The sequence below is a fragment of the Opisthocomus hoazin genome, chromosome 25, assembly GCF_030867145.1.
Source record: "Opisthocomus hoazin isolate bOpiHoa1 chromosome 25, bOpiHoa1.hap1, whole genome shotgun sequence".
In the NCBI taxonomy this organism is placed as follows: Eukaryota; Metazoa; Chordata; class Aves; order Opisthocomiformes; family Opisthocomidae; genus Opisthocomus; species Opisthocomus hoazin.
Genome location: NC_134438.1, coordinates 7,936,370 through 7,955,332, shown reverse-complemented (window position 1 = coordinate 7,955,332; position 18,963 = coordinate 7,936,370). Strand labels below are relative to the sequence as shown.

Sequence of the window (18,963 nt, the reverse complement as noted above, 5' to 3'; positions counted from 1 at the left end):
CGCCCCACCAGGCACCCCCGAGCTGAAGGGCAGCAGAGGAGCATCACTGCCAGCGGGGACAATTCCTGAGGAAGGGCGAGCGTGCAGGGAGCAAGAGCAGGGAGAGGACACCTTGCCGAACACCCGGCTGCACATCTGCCCCAGTGAATTAACCCAGCAGCTCTCCTCACCGCAGGAACCTACACACGTCCTGGCCGCAGCATCAGCAGTCTCTGCTAGCACCCTGACCCGGAGTCCTCCTCCAAATGCATAACGTTTTCCCAGTTACACCAGTGTGAAGCTACCGACGGCAACCAGCAGCATCCACAGCCCCGGAGCCTGCAGCAGTCGGATCCCCTGGGGACATACCACCACTGGGCAGCAGCCAGCCCTGGAGCACCCGCTCCAGGCAGCCTCCTCTCCTCTGCTCTCCCAGCCCACCGGCCCCTGCTGCTCCTTGCCTCGGGGCTCCCCCAGCCCCCTCCAGCACAGCCTCCTCGCACCCCTGGCCCCACGGGCAGCACCAAACCCTCAAGGCTCCCCCAGCCCACCCTCACACCCCACTGTAACGCCTGAACCCATCCCCTCGGCCCCCGGTTCCCATCCAACACATCTCCTCCATGGCACTGCCGCCCTCCGTCCTTCCGCACCCCACAGCCGTGTCCCCCAGGGCTCCAGCCCACAGCACCGAGCCCCAGGGACACCCAACATCCCCTCATCCGCAGCCCCTCACCGACAAGCTCCACCCCAAGAGCAGACCCAAACCCCTCCAGCTGTCTCCTTGCCCTCCCACCCCTCAATTCCCCCTGCCCCTATCGAAGCAACCCCGTAACTCCACGCTCCTACGAACACCCCAAAAGCCCACTCCTCCTACCTCACCCACAGCCCTACAGCTCCCCGCATGCCCTCCACACACCCCCCAGTCCTATTGGATGGCCCTACAGAGCCCCCAGCCCCACGCACGCCACCCCCTACCCCGAATCTCCCCAGGCCACACACCCCCCTCCCAGCTCCACAGCCCTGCAGCACCCCATTCCCGGACCCCCCAGACCCCGCGCTCTCCCTCAGCCCCCTCCCTCCTCAGCCCTGAGCCCCGCTTCCCGCCAAGGCCCTCAGCCCCCTCAGGCCGCGCTCACCTGAGGAGACTGGACAGCGGGTGCCCCACACCGCCGCTCCCGCCGCCTCCTCCACCTCCTCCGCCTCCCCCCGCGGAGCCGCCGCCTCCTCCACTTCCCCCGGAGCCACCGAAACCGGAGCTGAGGCGTTTCCCCGATAACAGCTTCTCCACGGCGGGCAGGTTCCCGGTACGGGCGGCCTCCAGCAGCTCCTGCTCCTTCCCCATGGCCCGGCCGGGCCGCCGCCGCCCGCCGCCACCTCCTCCCCGCAAACCACGCCCCCCGAGTGGCCTTCCGGGGCGGGGCCTGAGGGGGGAGGTGGTGTTCGAGGGGGGCGGGGCCTGCGGGGGGCGGGCGGGGCCTGTAGACCCGCCCGCCCCCCCGCAGGCCCCGCCCCCCTGCAGGGTTATTCCATTAATAAACCCTTTACTCCGTCTCATTTTTGGGCTCATTTTAGTTAATTTTATTCATTGAGGGCATAAATAATATAGAAGCAGGATTCCAGCAGGTGCTGCAGGGTGAAAAGAGCGGGTTTTGGTCAATTCCCATCTCCTGGGTTCCTACTGCACCGGAGGAGCCCGGTGTCAAACACGCCAAAATGCCTGGGGTGCATCAAGGAGTGTGGCCAGCAGGTCGAGGGAGGTTCTCCTCCCCCTCTGCTCTGCCCTGGTGAGGCCCCATCTGCAGTGCTGTGTCCAGTTCTGGGCTCCCCAGTTCAAGAAAGATGAGGAGCTACTGGAGAGAGTCCAGTGGAGGGCTGCGAGGATGAGGAGGGGACTGGAGCATCTCTCCTACAAGGAGAGGCTGAGGCAGCTGGGCTTGTTCAGCCTGGAGAAGAGAAGGCTGAGAGGGGACCTTAGAAATGCCGATAAATATCTTTAGGGTGGGTGTCAGGAGGATGGGGCCAGACTCTTTCCAGTGGTGCCCAGTGACAGGACAAGGCGCAACGGGCACAAACTGAAGCAGAGGAAGCTCCAGCTGAAGATGAGGAAGAACTTCTTCCCTCTGAGGGTGACGGAGCCCTGGCCCAGGCTGCCCAGGGAGGCTGTGGAGTCTCCTTCTCTGGAGATATTCCAGCCCCGCCTGGACGCGGTGCTGTGCAGCCTGCTCTGGGTGACCCTGCTTGGGCAGGGGGTTGGGCTGGGTGACCCACAGAGGTCCCTGACAACCCCCGCCATGCTGGGACTCTGTGACTGGCAATGCCTCGAGGGGGTCTGCGTCAGCCCACGGAGCTGCGGGCTCCCGAGCGGCCCCCCAGCAACTCGTCTCCTCTAACACCCATTTTTTTCTGTTTCTGCACAAACATCCGGCCCCCGCTCCCCGCTGAAGCCCCCCGCACGGCTCCCCGCAGGGCCCCCCCTCGCCCCAGACCCTCACCACCCCCTCACCCCAGCACCAGCACCAGCCCTTCCAACCCCAGTGTCCCCCCCCCAGTTCCCCCAGTGCCTACAGTGCCCCGGTTCCCCCAGTTCGCTCAGTTCCACTCAGCCCACTTCCCACCCCAGTTCCCCCACCCCGGTTCCTCCAGTTTCCCCAGTTCCCACCCCTGGTTCTCCCAGTTCCCACAGCTCCCCCCAGCCCATTTCCCAGCCCAGTTCCCCAGTTCCCCCAGCGCCCCCATCCCAGTCCCACCAGCCCTTCCCACCCCAGTTCCCCCACCCTAGTTCCTCCAGTTCCCCCAGTTCCCACCTCCATTCCCACAGTTCCCCCAGTTCCCCCCAGCCCATTTCCCAGTCCATTTCCCACCCCAGTTCCCCCGTCCCAGTTTCCCCAGTCCCCCCAGTCCAGTTCCCACCCCAGTTCTCCCAGTGCCCCCGGCCCTTCCCACCCCAGTTCCTCCAGTTCCCTCCGTCCCCACCCCCGTTCCCACCGTCCCCCCAGCCCGTTTCCCAGCCCAGTTCCCCCAGCCCGGCCCCGCGCCTCACCCTCCGCCGCAGGCCCGTTGCCCTGGCGACAGGCCCCGCCCCCCCGCCACCGGCACGGCGCGGCCCCTCGCGGCAGCCGTAGCGTTGCGTCATCAGGAGGCGCCGGCGCTGCGCGGGGGGCGATGGCGGATCCCGGCGACGCGGGCCGGGAGGAGCTGGGGGCCGCCGCCCAGGAGCCGCCGCCCGCCGCCTCGTCCCCCCCGGGGGATGGAGCGGCGGCGGGGGAGGAGGCGGCGGGCGCGGGGGTGGCGGGCGAGGCGGGAGAAGCTGGCGGGGGCGGCGAGGTCAAGGTGGAGGCGGCGGACGGGGAGGTGAGGCCGGGCCGGGCCCGCTGGGGGGGGCGTGGGGGGAGCGGGGCCGCCGGGCCGAGCCGAGCGCTGCGCTCTCGCCCAGGTGAGGAGCGCGGAGGGGGAGGCGGCGGACGGGGAGGAGCCGGGCCTGCAGCCGTGCGCGGCCAAGAAGGTGAAGCTGGAGCTGAAGGAGCGGAAGGAGAAGAAGCACAAAGTGGACGAGGACGAGATCCAGAAGATGCAGTGAGGGCCGGGGCGGGGGGGGCAGCCGGGGGGGTCAGCCCGGGGGGGCACCGCGGCCCAGCGCGGGGGCGGCGGGGGGCGTGGTTACCGCTGGAAGCTCCGCAGTCAGCGTCTGATCGGTTTACGAGGCCGCGGTGAGCGATGTCGGCGGCTCCGTCCCCGCAGCCCGGCCGCTTTCCGTCCCGAACCTCGGCACCACCGTTCCCTTCCCGGCTCCGTTCGCTGCCGCAGGGTGGTAGAAAGGGCTTCGCGGGGAGGTTGCGGTGGCCTGACGAGCTTCAGACTTTAATTTTTGCTGTAGAAATCAATTCTCTCTGCTGCAGAATACTGGTCTCTTCCTTTTCTGAAGAACAGCTGAACCGTTACGAGATGTATCGCCGGTCCGCTTTCCCCAAAGCCGCGATCAAACGGGTGCGACTTCGGTAACGCTTCGCCGCGGCAGGAGTCGGAGCGGGCTGAGCCTTACTGAGCCCGGCTGCGGTCACGGCCCGGCCCTGCCCGGCGGGAGCTGGCTCTGTGGCTCGCGCAGGCCGTGGGTGCTTCCCTCCAGCTGCTCATGTCCCCCGTGGCTGGGACCGCTGACCTCAGATCAGCTTATCCCATTACGGTCCTGCTCCATGCCCGGCTTATGCAGTTTAAATAGGAGCTCCTCTTAAGTAAGGGTGGTCTGGGGGGCTGTGAGGCAGCGGGGAAATGGGATTGCTGGTACAGGGTCTGCAACTGAATGAGGGTGAGCTAAAATCTTGACAGCCAGTGTGCACCCAAAGCTGTAGGACCCAATTCTAAAGCTCCGTTACTGCTGTTCTGCACGTTTCAGTCACCTGGGTTGACACTTGACAGGCTCAAACTGCTAAATACGGGTTAAAGTGTTTCGTGTTGCTGTGTGTGCATCGCCAGGCTGACTGTCCGTGTCTCCTGTGCAGCTGATCCAGTCCATCACCGGCACCTCTGTCTCTCAGAACGTCGTCATCGCCATGTCCGGCATTTCCAAGGTCTTCGTTGGGGAAGTGGTGGAGGAAGGTGAGTGGCAAATGTTGAGTAAAAAGTGAAGAACGGGGTAAGTTCACTGCTTGCGGCAGAGCAGAAGGACGTGGAACGAGAGTGGATGCTCAGTGCTCCCTGTCTCGGGGGCCCTCTGACCTTCAGCCGAACACTGCAGCTCGGGGTGAGGCCGGGGAGGGCCGGGGCATGGTGCTGCCCATTGTCCCTGCTGAGCCCGTCGGTGTCACTGCCCACCAGCCAGCAGAGCTTGGCTTTATCCTCTCCAAGGACAGCAGGGATGGTCCTGCTTTGCGGACAGGCTGCAGCAGGGCAGGAAGGATCTTTAGCTCATCCTGCTGTGGACACTTCAGCTCAGAGGAAAATGAGTTGTTTAAGCTGCTTAACCCTAAGATTCTTCCTCTATGGGATGACCCGAGATCTCCCGGGGACACGGGGCGGGAGGCTGACCCTTCGCCGCTGGGGCTGGAGGAGGGGTGGTGCAGCCTTTGATGCCATCCAGTTCGTACAGACTTGGCACACAAAACATGGTCTATATGTGCCGGGATCCCCATTACTGGGGTGATGCAGCTCTGCCGCTGCGGTCTCTGCAGCGCTGTGCGTTGCCTGAGGTGGTGTGGATAGGCAGCTTCACTGCTGTTGTTAATTGCCTCCTGTTAATTGCTTTATGTCCTTGGCAGGAGGCGTGAATGATACTTAGTGTAAGTGATAGAGAAAAAACTGGCCCCCAAGTCCTCTGGAGGCTGCACCTCCCTGTCACTGCCGTACGCAGCAACCCCAAAGCGCACTGCCCAAGCCAGGGGTGGCTTTAGAGTAGAAGGTTCACGAGTGTAAGTTCTTGTGTGATTCAAAGCAGCGCAGTCCGCTGTAGCTGGAGTGGTTTACAAAGCAGTTTATTCTGGTCTGGTATCGATGCCCCTAGGACTGACTTTTCTTTCAGACAAAGCAGTTTCATGTATTAACAAAATGTGAGCTGAAACCCTACGCAGAAGTGTTACCTGTTGCTTTTAAAATGAAAGCTCAGACAGTAGGAGCCTGGCTCAGCTTAGCTGTCCTGCTCATGGGAACTCCTGAATTTTTTTTGTTTAGCGCTGGACGTGTGTGAGAAGTGGGGGGAGCTGCCGCCTCTGCAGCCCAAACACATGCGAGAGGCGGTCAGGAGGCTGAAGTCACGAGGACAGATCCCCAATTCCAAATACAAAAAGATCATCTTCCACTGACGTGTCCGAAGAGCAGCGGGAGAAGACAGAAGTTAAAGCAAGCTTCCTGTGGCGAACCTCACAAGAGCTACAGCAGAGCTACGAGACAGAAGCTCCCTCAGGAGTGTTCTGATGGACTTAAGTGACTGCAGGGAGGCCTCCTGCCGTCACTGCTGCAGCTGGCATCGCCATCCCAGAAGCTGGCAGGAGCCAAAGCCCTGCCAACAGGCAGCCAACATCCCAGAAGCTGGCAGGAGCCAAAGCCCTGACCTGGAGCTTTGGGCTCCTCTGCTTCAACACAGCAGGGACAGCAATGTTGAGGGTCTGCAGTGACCTTACCCCCAGGATCATGTGTTCTGCTGGCACAGATGGAGCGGTGTCCATGTACAGCAGTGTCTCACTTTTTTTGTACATTAAACTTGTTATTGTATTCTTAGTCTTGCTGGGAAATACCAGTTGTGTAAGGGTGTCTGTGTGATTCAGAGTAGGGGCAGTGCAACACGATGATGTGTCTCAACAAACCCTGACGTGTTCCTGGAGCTGTGCCTTGCCTCAGGCGGGTACTGTTCCATTAGCATAAGCAAGCTGACGCTTCTGAAGTCATCACTTGGCCGTTCTTCCCAAAGCTGGTTTTATAGAGCTGTCTAGAAAACTACAGTGAGGAAGGTGAAGGAGGAGGAGAAGGGAGGGAAAAGAAAGCACGAGCCTGGAAGGAGGTTAACAAGTTTAATTTCTTTTTATGGTTCATAGAACCAATAAATGCATGAGTGGAAATACACTGCAACAAAGTTCCAATACTGCTTAAAATTCAGTTCAAGTTCAGACTTGCACATTACCCACCTGTACATACAGTAATCCCCTGTGAGCACGCTGCTTGTAACTAAATGTAAAAGATGCTGAGGCCATGTGCTCTTCCTAGGGTAACTGTAGTGTAGTTACACAAAGGATTAAGTTGGCTCTCATCATAACATAGAAAGAGTCCTTAAAAGGCTCTAAAAAGTAAACTTTGCTAATCATCATCAGTGGAGAGGGGGGGAGTTTTTGTCCTCCCACACATATGCCTTGTACAAAGGAAGTGGATTTTGTTTTACAGTACTTAAAACAATGGAAGTGCTTTAACTCTTAAACAAAACCAGTAGACTTAAGTTGCTGGAGCAAGAAGTTTGCTGTAAACAACCTGACCCCAGCTCTGTTCAGTCTGCACACGTGGGAGGGAGCGGTAAGGAGCTGTGTGACACAGCAAGTAGGCACCACCTCCGAGAAAAACCTGTGCACCCTACTCATTGCCCAAGCTGGCTGAAGGTGAAGCTGGACACCTACTCCAACAGAGTCATGAGCATTTGAGAGAAAAGAGAAACCTCCCCTTTTCAAGCAATTAGTGAATAAAAAGTAAGGATACCATTGCATTCCACCTAAGGCAAGCATTCTCGTAGGTCTTGCTTCACGCAGGAAGAGGGAGCAAGCACAGCAGCGCAAAGGTTTGACTACAAGTTCAGCTCCTGCTGACGCGGGCTTTGCGCAGGCCGTAATGGTACTTACAGTGAGCTGTTCGCACACAGGTTTGTGTCACAGCAAGTCTAGGGACGCAGCTGCTTTGTTACCTTCTTTCTCTCGTGCTGTGAGAGCTACTCGCAGCACGAGTCTTACCACAGAAGATCACTTGCCATTTGGAACCCCTGGTCTTTTACTTCTGAATTCTACGCACGAGGCAGTATTGGTGAAGGAGATGCTCGCTGATGCTGAACAAGTTAAAGTGCATTTTCCTCTTGTGAACAGGCCTGACGGGCTGCTCTAGTGCATTCTCCATCACAGGCAGCACCACAAATCTGTCCTGGCAAAGGCTGCGAGGAGCAGGGGATGGGGCACGGAACGTGCTCCAGAGAGAACAGCCTGGCTGTAACAGGAGCAAGGAGCAGTGATGCTCTCCCGCAGAGGAGGGGAAGCAGCTGGCAGGAGTCACAGCACCCAGACATCAGAGCTAGCCCAGGCGAAGTGGCTGGGGAGCACGAAGCCTCCCGCAGCTCAGTTCCCGCGCTTCTGCCAAAGCCAAGTACTCCTCCTTTCAATTCACTGCTGGCTGCCTGCTTCCCGAGGTTCTGGAAGGAAGGGTCAGGCTCTCGCTGTCGTGTCTGGTTGTAGGCACTGGTCAGTCGGAGCTTGGCAGGAATCCTGGAGCCCAGCAGCACAGCCTGCCCCAGCGCTGCCAGCTCAAACCTAGTGAACGAGGACTGATTCCAATAAATGCTACTCGAAGCTACCTTCAGTCTAATGGAGCCAAACAAGGAATTAAGATGATGATCTGAAGAGTGACAGTGGTTTTAATCACCATCCCTCTCTTACATACCCTCTTTTTTCAAAGTGAAAGCTAACAACCACCAGGAATTCACTCCTGGCTCTCCACAAACCACAGACAGCAGTGCCTCCACATCTACAGCCGAGCGCTGTAAATACGTCCCTGTTTCCCCTCGAGCTACAGGAGAACTAAAATGATCTTGGGAGTGCCTGTTCAGGGGAAGTGTTCATCAGCTCCGGAGCTGGGCAAAGGGACAAGTGCATAAGAGCACAGTAGGAAAAACAAACTTAATTCCCTGGTTACTTGCTTTCTTTTGTGTAGTTTCCAGGCCTCAACTCATCATGGCTTGTAAATCAGAGGCTGCTCCTTGCATAGTGAGCAGGATCAAAATCGTGTATTACTTTAGCTAAACTAATTCCAGTGGAGTAATGCTTACATAGGAAAAAAACCCAGAAAAATCCATTAGAGTTTTGGAAAACACCTAACCTTTATAGACAAGGGAAGTTTTGTCTGATTAATAAAGGAGAATCACATACAATCTGTCACTCTTCCTAGCACTTAGTGTGTGGCATTCGCTACCTGATCTACATGCACTAACAAGCCTGTGCACCAGAAATGGTACGTTTACACAAACACAAAATGCATCTGGAAAAATCCGTATCAAAGTTTGAAATAAGACAAAATCTGACAAACTCTGCAGGCAGTAAAGGTGCTGTGTATAGCAGGGGAGGGCACGGGTGTTCACCCATAGCACAGAAGGGCTGAAAGTCACACCCTTCTGCATCGGAACAGAGCAAGTGCTGCTCCAGAACAGCTTCTGCTGTCACAGCGGCCCCTCACCCCTGCTCCCTTCAGCACATCCACCAGGCATCGCCCAGGCGAGCGGAGCCCAGAAACCACGTAGCAGTTCGCCTTCAGGAGCGAATCCGATTCTTGCAGTTCATGAATGACATTTCCTTCTTTACTTTTCAAAATTAGTATTTGCTTTGTATTGTACAAGGGCTTGCTTTCTTCCCCTCCACACCTGTAGAGGCTATTTCTTTACAAATTAAGTCAGTCGCTGACCACGGAGACTTCTCCCTCTTCAGGAAGCAGCTCCAGAAAAGGTGAGAACGCAAACCATGCTCAACCCAACAGCTACTGTTTCACCTCCACCCCACAGTGAGCAGTTAAAGGCGTCAGCCTCCACCGACGGGGCCTGGTCAGCACCCTTCTCCCCACGCACATACCAACATCCCCACTAGCAGACATTTGAGACCAGGCAAGAGCTCAGTGCTAAGAAAACACACGACCATGTAGGAAAGCAGGCAGCTACTTCCTTGTGCAGCCAGTACTGCTCTCCCGCTCTGCACTGGTGAAACTCACATACATACAATGGTTTGAGGACAGCATGCACCCCAAAGAAAATGCATAGGTGATCTCATTCCATGGCTTAATCGACTTCCTTCATCCCCGTTCTTTGAAAGTGAAATTAAAGTTTAAACAGTGCCTTGTAAAGAAATAAATTATTGATGCAGAAACGCAAAGGAATTAAGGCCAAACATTGGGGGATTAAGTGAGAACGAACTAGACTAAGTCTAATATAATACCAATTCTGTCTTGACACAATGAATTACTGGTGGAAAAAGAAACCTGAAGGAATTTCTTCACTGTCCTGGCCCTGCTCTTGAGGGAATAGTGAGCTGTAGCCTCCTTACTCCACAGGGGGGAAATCCCTTCTGCATCTCCCACACCCACCCACCCTCCTACGTTTCTGTTTTTTGTGTGATAGCACCCGTGCTTTCACATCACAGCTCTGAACAATGTTTTCTGCCATGCCTATTCTCTGTCACTCCAGATGTGGTGAAGTAACTACACTCTTTTCTGCGTTCTTTGGCGTGCATGATTGGGCAAGAACACAACAGGGAAGGCTGAAAGAAGCAGAAACCCCAACACAGACCATCTCTCGATGCTACCATGAAAGGTGAAGGCTGAAAGCACACTGTCACTGCCACCCACGGATGAAGAGATACGGGGCATCACCCCCAGGTTCTGACCTTTCGTTTGTAGGCTGCCTGCTGCCTGCCCTGGTTCAGTGACAGAGGCAGCATCGTACTGCCAGGACAGAGGAAAGTGGCTGCAAACAGAAAACTCCTCCTCGTTCCTTCCCTGTTGCTCAGCCAGGTCCTCCTTCCTTTCTCCCTCTTTCAAGTTCGTTTTGCAATCACAGTTGGTTTCCATTCTTTGGGGCGATCGGTCTCCAGGAGGGTGACCTGTTTAGCAGCAATATAATCAAACTAGCCGCCTTAGTGCTGGTGGTGGCCTCCGCTCCTGAGCAGCTGCAGCCTGTGCCTTCACTGTCAAAGCTGGAAGAGGGGATTGTATTTCCTAATTTCCTGCAGAAGGCGAGCCTTGTCCATGTTGGCTTCTGCAAGGGCTATTTTCATGGTCTGAAGCTCTCTTTGCAACTCTGGCACTTCCTTTAACTGCAAGAGACAGAGGGGGCGGGGGGGGGGAAATAAACCAGGAGTTTCCAAAGGTAAGCAGCAGGGCAGATCTGACTACACTGATCTGCTCAAAGAGCAAAACCAAAGCAGGAGCCTTTGAGATGAATTACACTGTGTGACACAACCACACAAAGCTCGCTGACAGCCTGACCCAGTTTGATCTGCAGGAGTAAGTACTTGCCAGTTGGAGCCTGCTCACTTCCATACCTGTCACTAGAGCCAGCTCAGGCTGCCGGTGATGGCTGTCTAACAACTGTTTTCTCCCAAGACTTCCCTTCACATTTTTAGCCATAGGAACAAGACTTGCAGTGGGCAAGGTTTTGTCCTGCCAAGCAGCTAGGTGATTCTGGCTGAAGACAACTACACAAAGCAAGCATGGAAAAAAAAAACAACCCACCAAAAAACTGGGCTCTGATCCACATTCTTCTTTTATAAGGGCTCCTGATACACCTCTAAAGCTTTGTTAAAATTGAAATGATAGCTGGAGCAAGCAGATGCCTGGCATTCCTTGTCTCCATGAACAAAGTTAATTCTGTCCTCAAGCACTGCCAGTGAGATCCCACTGCAGTTTCATGGCACAGGACAGTTTTATCTTTGGGCTGTCAGAAATATTTTTACTCAAGAATTTAGCCATTGCATTTGTTCCTAATGGGTCCAATAACATCAGAAAACAAACTGCAGTGACTGTGATGCTTATGTGCTCCAGTTCTGGGCAGGGCCCTGTTTCACAAGCTGCTATGAATGGGAAGAAGAGAAAGTCTCTGCATTAAACAGAACAGAGGCAGCGGAGGAATGAAGCGATGTGCCACCAACTAACAAACCGAATCCAAAGTCCCAGTCCAGTTCTGTATCTGGTCAGCCCCATTGCTCCCTTAATATATATTTTCCCATAACAAGTGATCAATTTACCAAGTAGACATGGCATCAAACTGGAACTATAATTAATGAACACTACATGTTTAAAAATAAAACAGTCATCTGAATTCCAGATATACGGATCAAAATGGAACGAAGGCTTACTCTACTCTGACAAAACATCTCTTTCTTTGTGGGAACCTCCTGATTCCTGTTTTTCTAACAAGGAACAAGACACAGTGGGAAGATGGAGCCAATCAGGAGAAAAAAAAAAAGGGTTTGTGAAAGGGAACAAGAGGGTTTATGCTGGACAAGGTATCCTTAATTGTCAGAATGCCTGTAAAAGGAGCTACAGGCTGCTTCTGTGCACAAAAAGCGTGTGTGTTTTGGTCCCTATCTGCAACACACCACACCTACCAGTAACTGCAAACACATGAAGACAAAAGACTTCATTTTCCAGCCTACTGCCAGCTACCTAGCTGTCCCGACAGCAGCAGGCAGCAGTGACTCACCTGCAGTCCACGTGTTCCTGCTGCTGGGGCTGCTGAGACACACTGGGCTGGAGCCTTCTGCTCCTGAAGAATTGACACAGGTTTTTCCTGTTTCGGCGAGCCCTCCCCTTGCAGAGCTGGAAAGAAGCATAGAAAACATTCAGGTGTGGACATTTATAGAACAGGGTTCTCCAGATGAAAAGAGTAACTTTAACTCTTTTTGCTTTTTTTCCTCTCTCCCCCCCTCTCTTTTTAAACAGGAAAAAGTCTCATTCCCATTTTAAAATGGAGAAACTCAAGCAAGGGAAGAAGCAGTAATCTGTCCTGACAGTATGAGCTCAAGTAAACATCAGGCATGAATTCAAGCTGGTAGTTCGTTGTTTCAGGTACTGTTCTGCCGGAGGTATCAAATTTGCTTTCCAAACAAAACAACAAAAGCAGCAAGAACGAGAGAGGCATCCAGAGGTTAACATAGCAGAGCAGCCAAAGAACCTGGGTGCTTACACTGAAGACAGAAGATTGTCTGCCCATTCTGGCAGAAGAGGCTGCAGAGAATGAAGGTAGGGACTGCTCACACACCAGAGCCCATCCATCCCAGCAACAACCCTCCCGTTTCAGTTCCAGCCTCCAGCACCAGGCGCAGCGGAGTACTCCACCTCCAGCACAGCCTGGGGGTGCTGAGAGAGAATAAAATAAACATTTCCCCCATGTTGCTGACCTGACAGATAGAACACCCCATCATCTCTGCGCTTCACAACGATGTGATCTACTGCCAAGGTGATAGGAACAGGGCCAGGGGAAGTAGGGTATACCCGGGGGCTGTCATCCTGGAAAAAAAAACACAAAAACAAAGCAGAGATTAACTGCTGTGACAGCTCTGGCAACTCTGCAAAGGATTCCCCTAGTCCCCAGCCTTCACGGGAGTAGCATTACTGATTGGCAGCACTGCCAGAGCTCACCAGGGTCACCTACCATATGGAAAAGCCTGGCAAGGCTGCATGCGAGTCTTAATCTGTGTAGAAAGCATTCCTATAGATCAGAACAACGTTCTGTCACATCCATAATAAAGGCTGAGGAGATGCCTACGACTGTCTCCCTGAAGGCCACTCTCTCAGTTATCCTGCAAATTCCCAATTCAAACCCCTAAGCCAATATTCCTTTGCCAAAAAAAAAAAAAAAAAAAAAGCCAATATCCCTTAGTCTGGAGATTTTCAGTGTTGCTCTGCAGCAACACTGGTTCCCGCCTGTCAGTGGAGCCAAAGCATTAGTTTCAAAAAGCCTTAATCAAGAACTGTCAGTGACCCCCTCCTAAATATCAACCAGCTCTTTCATAATGTTTTTCATTTGTAATTCTCTAAATGTTTACAGAAAAGGTCAAATGTTTCCCACTTCACATCAGCACTTGGAGGAACAGGTACTTATTTTTTTTTCCCCTGAGTCTGCAAAACAGGCCATCAACAAAGCTAGGGAGAGAATCGGGAGGTCAGGCTCCCATTTCTCCACAATCTGATCACTCAACAATTCCATTGTGCTACTCATTCATCCCTAAGGCAGTTTTCAGAGGCAAAATAAAACAGCATCAGGAAAACAGGACCTCTACAGAGGCCCAGAGCATCCTTCCCAGGCAGCACCTAGCAAGCGAGCTCTGCCCAGGCTGCCATCCTGGGGGAAATCTCTGGTTCCCCACACACTCACCTTCAATGTGATTCTGGCATCCACAACTTCTATCTCCATGGGGATCACCTCTGGAATTATTTCATCCTCAAGAAAGGGGCCGAGGTTGGTAAGGAAGGACATGCAGAGCTCTGCTGTGTAACTGTGGACCAGCATGTGAAGGAAGCCATTCTGGACAGCAAGTGGTGAATGCACAGCAGCTTTAGGGCCTACTTCAAGGCGCAAGCACACTTCTGGTTGGGTCTTACTCGCTTCAGGGACTGAAGGCTTCTCTGTGCCCGGATCTCCTAGAGCTATAGCAGAAAGGTCTCATTGCAGAAGATGGCATCAGTAATGAGATATAAACTCAAAATAGGTATCTTCAAAAGCCCTTTACTGTCCAGATGCAGAATGGAATCACGTTCACGACGACAGCAGTCTGGAATCCTCCTTCACGTGAAATGAATCCAAATTTCAAACGACTAAGAGTCCACAGCACAGGAACTAACACCAGGGCTGGCCCATTTAAGCCTCCTGATGCCCCCCTCCCTCTCACCATCTCAGCACACTTTAAAACTACCCTTGGTTTTGCACATACACGAATTGACCACACACTCACCAGAGCCCACCAGCCTCCCCACTCTCCTCACGGTCACCGAACCTTGCATGCCACTTTGCCCCCTCGTGGGCACAGACAGTACTGCTCAAGTGGGAGCAACGCTCCAAGGACCGCTCGGGCTTTCACCTCAATGTTTGGGCTGTAGTTGCTTTTGGTTTCGTATTTTTTTGGAGTTGGGTTTTTTGTTTGTTTGCTTGTTTTTTACATTCGAATTCAGCCCTGGGGAAGTACCCTAGCCCAGAAGCATTATTCTCAGGCACAAATAACTCCAGGGTTTTCCTAGATAGCTCTATTCACTCTTTTAATTAAATTTCATGCATCCTAGCAGCAATTAAAAAAATCCCAGTCAATGATCACTAGGCACTATAGAGCTTAACTGCATAGGCATTTTGGAAACATCTTTCAAATATCAGATTTGAACCACTGGCAAAAAGATTCTTAGCATCCACCTTTCCTCACAAACAAGTCGTATTCAACCCTGAATACACTAAATGTTAACACTGAAGGACCGGTTAAAATGGAATATTCCCTGAGGGTGGCCACTATAAAAGCCAGTTATAAAAGTGCAGCTATAAAAGCAGCAGACTCCAGGAGCCGGTCTCTCACCCAGATAGCCACGTAGATACTGCCACATTCCAACGTTGTTCAGCTGCTCTGGAACCACGTTCATTACTTGTAAAGCAACAGACAAATCATCACCTCGTGCCTCTATTCCACAGTTCACCTCATTCATCTTCAACACAAGGACAGACACCTGAAACAGCAAACAAAAAGCTCACTTATTAAAACAAACACCACCGCACTTCCAGATTCACTTAGAGACAATGTGAGAGTGAAAAGGAACAGAACTCTGACCAGCTGAAGGCTGGGGTCTTCACTCTGCGAAGTCGAGCTGTTTATTTCAGGAGACACTCCACCCTCATCCTCTGCCATCAGGCTTGCTCTGCTGCCTGTGTCACTGTGGACATGAAGAAGATGCCCTGGGGGAAGAGGGTCCAGGCTGGGTTCTGAAATGAAAGTGACAACTTTCTATTCTTCTTCTTCTGGTTTTAAGAAATCTTGATCTCAGTATCAGCCTATACCACCCCCTAGGGAACTCTCTCCAGCTCCTCAGATGAATTTAAAGCAATACAGAGCCGAAGTGAAAAACATCAACCGAAATGCTCAGTGTACCCTATCTCCAACCAGCCCTTACTAAACCCTTCCTAAATGTTGTGTACCGTCCACCCACCTGCACACATTTACAGCCCTTGCTGTAATGGCCAAATGCCTTAGAACACCATTGTGATGTGCAACGGTCACCCTCCCCACTCATTTATACTCCTTATCTCAAGCAACAGGCACCTATAAAAGCAGAAAGAGCCATTGTGGGCAAACTGCTCATGACCTTCAGAAAGAAGAAGTGGCACAAGTGAATTCCATATGAACACAGCATGACTTAGGTGCCCATGGCTGAAAACTGTTCGCTGGTTTTCACCCCATCGGGGAAATTAGAGTGTGGAAGAGGATAAAGCCAAGCGCTTCTTACCAGAGTCCGTGAGCATCACAAAGCCGTCGCTGCCATCGCTGTCCACAGACAACCCATCCTCAGGGCCACTGCCATCCACAGACGTGGTGTCAAAGGAGTGCTGGGATGCTGTCCTCTTCATGGAGAAGAAACGCATTCGGCTGCTGCCACCCCCGCCCGGAGTCACTGCTCCCTCTTCTGCTTTGGGCACAGAATCCCTACAAAAAAAAAAAAAGTGATAAAGGCAAACAGCCTAGCCTCCAGATTACACAGCTATTGGGCTGGACTCTGAACGCTTGCAACTCAGACTCCAGTGTACCCAGACCATCCCCCAGAGATGAAGATCTAACCTATGTCTAATTCAAATTATATGGAAAGAAAGGGAGCAGTCAGCCTACATTTCCCCCCTTCCCAGCAGCCTTGCTGCTGCTGTCATGAAGCATGGGAAGACGGCCCACTCACTTGGCTGGGGGAAGAGAGAGCATTTTCTGCATGGTGGAGGTCATCTTCTCCCGGCTCAGGCTCAGGGCATCTTTTGTTATAGACATGGCTTCTTTGGTGAGGTCCATAGTCACATGCAGAGCTTCCTTCGTGGCATCCTTTGTGATATGCAGTGCACTAGTCAACTCCACCTCGATGTTCTTCAAAGGGACGAGTTCTGCCTGGCCATTGAGAGTGATGTTTCCTCTCCCCAGGGGCTGCGTGTCTGAGGTTGGGCTAGAAGGGAGGGCAGGAGGGCTCTGAGGGTGGCTGCTGGTCTCTGCTGGTCTTTCTGCAACCAGGGCTTCCACAGCTTCATGTGCTTCCTCTATCAAACATTTCTCCTCTATGCTCTGACTATGTGGAACTGTACTCAGAGCTCCATCACTTGCAGATCTTGGGAGTCTCTCCAGCGGTACGCTGCTTACACTGGTACCCGTATTTTCAATCCCACTGTCCTCTGGGACCTCTGAGGTACTGCATACTTCCTTCTCTGAACCGGTCTCCGATTTCAGCTCCTTCTCTTCAGCCGCCAGTCCCTCCTTGCTGTCTGAAGGTGAGAGCTCAGATTCAATCAGGCTTGTTGTGTCTGAGCCAAGGGATCTGGGTTCCAAGATGGACCCCTGTGCAGGGTTCATGAGTAGGGCCACTTCAGCACTATGGAAGAGAACTCCTACACAAGCAGACACAGGTTCTAAAGGAGAGCCAGTTGCTTCCTGGGTATCTTGGGCCAACTGCTCCTGTAGTGTTTGCAGAACTTCTTTCATCCTGAGCAGCACCAAGTATTGGTAGTGGTTGAGCCGAACTTTGACATGAACAGATGAGGACACAAGCACATGGATATCAGCAGAGGCTTCCAGCTCTTTATCATCTACTCCATCATCAATTTCACATTCAGATTCTCCCAAGACATCCATTGTCTCTGGGGCCTTGTAGATGTTCTTCAGATCCTGGTCAGTCTTTGATCTTTGACAAACCCCATGTTCTTTGGAAAGGTTCTCATTTTTGGAGTGATTACTAAAGCTGGCAGAAGGCTTGATTTTCAACTCGGAGGTGGCCAGTTGCTGTCGTTTAGATATCTGAGCTTGCCCCCATCTCTTGGGAAGGCAGGCCCAAACAGAAAGGGGAAAAGGGTCAATAAAGCTAAGGGCTCTGCCTTTTGAGCTTTCAGCCCCCTCGAAGTCCAGGAAAAGCTCAGTGAAATTCATAGACCATAGATCCTCAGAAGCAGAGGTTTTGTGTAGTAACTGGGGAAAGCCTGTGTGCTTCTGAGGCCTATCATCCACCTCATACGCATGGCGCAAGAAAAGGGTGTGGAGGAGGCTGAAATTATCCTGAGACCTTGGGAACTTAGTGTAGCTGGAGTGGAAGAATTCTGAACTGGCAAATTTACGGAAGAGGCTCTGGAGGTCCTGACAGCTGCAGAAGGGAGCGTGGCGGGTGTTGGTGGCAGTCATCTCCGATGCGCAAACGCAGAGTGTCTGTGGACGATCTTGATGGTCAGTGACTTTCTTCTCCACGGGGATGTTAAGCTACATGGAGAAGAAAGACATTACAAGTTAAAGTGGTGAGGAGGGAAACTAACAGGGGCTTATCCTGACCATTTAAACAGAAGGTCAGCTGTGGAATATATAAAGAATTGAGAAGTCTTAGTCTCTACTAAAACCCCCAGAGGTGGACTAGACTCTCAATTTACCCCTCTATGAAGAATTAAATAAAATTTACAAATCAGGGAAGAGGAATCAGACATGAGGGAATTTAAACTGAGTTTTATTTCAGGTTCTTTTACCATTCATGGCTTATATAGCAGCCCAACTTACAACATTTGCTTTGATCTTTTTCTGCAAGGACTTACTACACTTTCAGGCCTTTAAGCCTCCTCATAAAACTGCTGACAAGGGTAGTCAATGACAAACACCATAGGACATCAGTGCAGCAGACATAGGTCCACTGGGAACAGTATGAGAGTCAAAGTGGTTTCCAAAGACCAGAAAACAACTTTTGACTACTTGAACCATCAATTTCTCCTTGAAACTCTTTTCATAAATACTGACTTGCTTATCTACTCTGGACTAGAATGCAAGCACTTGTTTTACTGCCCATAGATCAAAACAAAACTAACACAAGTGATAGACAGAAGAAAGTTAGAGACAGGCAAAGGTTTTTTTTCCATTCTGGACTCCAGCTATGTCCTGGTCTCATGCTCTTTCCACAAGCGGGAGGGAGAGAACACTGTAGATTGGGTAAGGAAGGAACTGAATGGTACCTTCAGCCGGAAGCCATCCAGTCGAACATCAACATGCTCATCATGCTTGCCTGAGTCCTCCAGCTTGTAGATGGCTTTGAACTGCTCCAAGCTGCGATAAAGATCCAGACAGAAGAGGTTTATCCAGAGCATGCTTGCTGTATCCAAGGTAAGCATCAGGCCATTCAGCTGTACATACAGGTTTGGGCATGGAACTAGAACAAAACAGAATCGACATAGATTAATAGTAGCAGAAAAGACATTTCAGGTGGTCTGCAGCTCAGTGTACAACCTGCCCTGACAATACCAATGTACAGGGCTTCAACACCCACTGGAAGACAGATGTCTTGATGAAAGGGAGAAACTGTGGTGTACCAGAGAAACGAGGTGTTCCAGGTCTCCCATCAACCCATCTGCAGAGCACCTAGAGCACCCTACAGTCCAACTCCAGTGCTAATCAATAAGGTAGCACCCCAAGAATTGGGCAGACACAGCAGCTCTCTCCATACTTTCCCGGATACGTTGTTTTGCAAGCATAACTTTGCCTCCACATTTTGCACCAGGCAAACTCTACCCCACTTTCC

General features: G+C 52.5%; 3 protein-coding genes across 7 annotated transcripts in view; 1 reads left to right on the top strand and 2 right to left on the bottom strand.

Annotated features, from left to right (window-relative positions):
* ANKS1A (ankyrin repeat and sterile alpha motif domain containing 1A) overlaps positions 1-1,375 on the bottom strand; it is a 112,210-nt gene extending 110,835 nt beyond the window's left edge. For all 4 annotated transcript variants that reach the window (XM_075443113.1, XM_075443104.1, XM_075443105.1 and 1 more), the window contains exon 1: positions 1,116-1,375. In XM_075443113.1, the coding sequence (XP_075299228.1) occupies positions 1,116-1,321 (206 nt within the window). In that variant the 5' untranslated portion in view covers positions 1,322-1,375. The remainder of the gene's footprint in view (positions 1-1,115) is intronic.
* A 1,766-nt stretch (positions 1,376-3,141) lies between these two features.
* TAF11 (TATA-box binding protein associated factor 11) lies at positions 3,142-6,186 on the top strand. Its single transcript, XM_075442692.1, has 5 exons — positions 3,142-3,330; positions 3,413-3,552; positions 3,876-3,963; positions 4,476-4,572; positions 5,641-6,186. Exons 1-5 carry the CDS (start codon positions 3,142-3,144, stop codon positions 5,769-5,771), a joined length of 645 nt encoding a protein of 214 aa, XP_075298807.1. The 3' UTR covers positions 5,772-6,186.
* Positions 6,187-6,462: 276 nt separating this feature from the next.
* BLTP3A (bridge-like lipid transfer protein family member 3A) overlaps positions 6,463-18,963 on the bottom strand; it is a 42,275-nt gene continuing 29,774 nt past the window's right edge. Inside the window, exons 22-30 of one of the 2 annotated variants that reach the window (XM_075442689.1) lie at positions 18,401-18,594; positions 16,117-17,666; positions 15,676-15,872; positions 15,003-15,154; positions 14,754-14,901; positions 13,571-13,842; positions 12,594-12,702; positions 11,897-12,012; positions 6,463-10,508 (exon numbers count right to left, since the gene is read on the bottom strand). In XM_075442689.1, coding sequence (XP_075298804.1) covers positions 10,383-10,508; positions 11,897-12,012; positions 12,594-12,702; positions 13,571-13,842; positions 14,754-14,901; positions 15,003-15,154; positions 15,676-15,872; positions 16,117-17,666; positions 18,401-18,594 — 2,864 coding nt within the window. In that variant the 3' untranslated portion in view covers positions 6,463-10,382. The remainder of the gene's footprint in view (positions 10,509-11,896; positions 12,013-12,593; positions 12,703-13,570; positions 13,843-14,753; positions 14,902-15,002; positions 15,155-15,675; positions 15,873-16,116; positions 17,667-18,400; positions 18,595-18,963) is intronic. The other variant, XM_075442690.1, reaches the window with a different exon arrangement.

Bases quoted from the DNA above. Each gene is read 5' to 3' on its own strand.
- TAF11 (XM_075442692.1), top strand. From the start codon at position 3,142: ATGGCGGATCCCGGCGACGCGGGCCGGGAGGAGCTGGGGGCCGCCGCC. The intron at 3,331-3,412 runs GTGAGGCCGGGC...GCTCTCGCCCAG, and splicing joins TGGAGGCGGCGGACGGGGAG to GTGAGGAGCGCGGAGGGGGA. The intron at 3,964-4,475 runs GTGCGACTTCGG...TCTCCTGTGCAG, and splicing joins CCAAAGCCGCGATCAAACGG to CTGATCCAGTCCATCACCGG.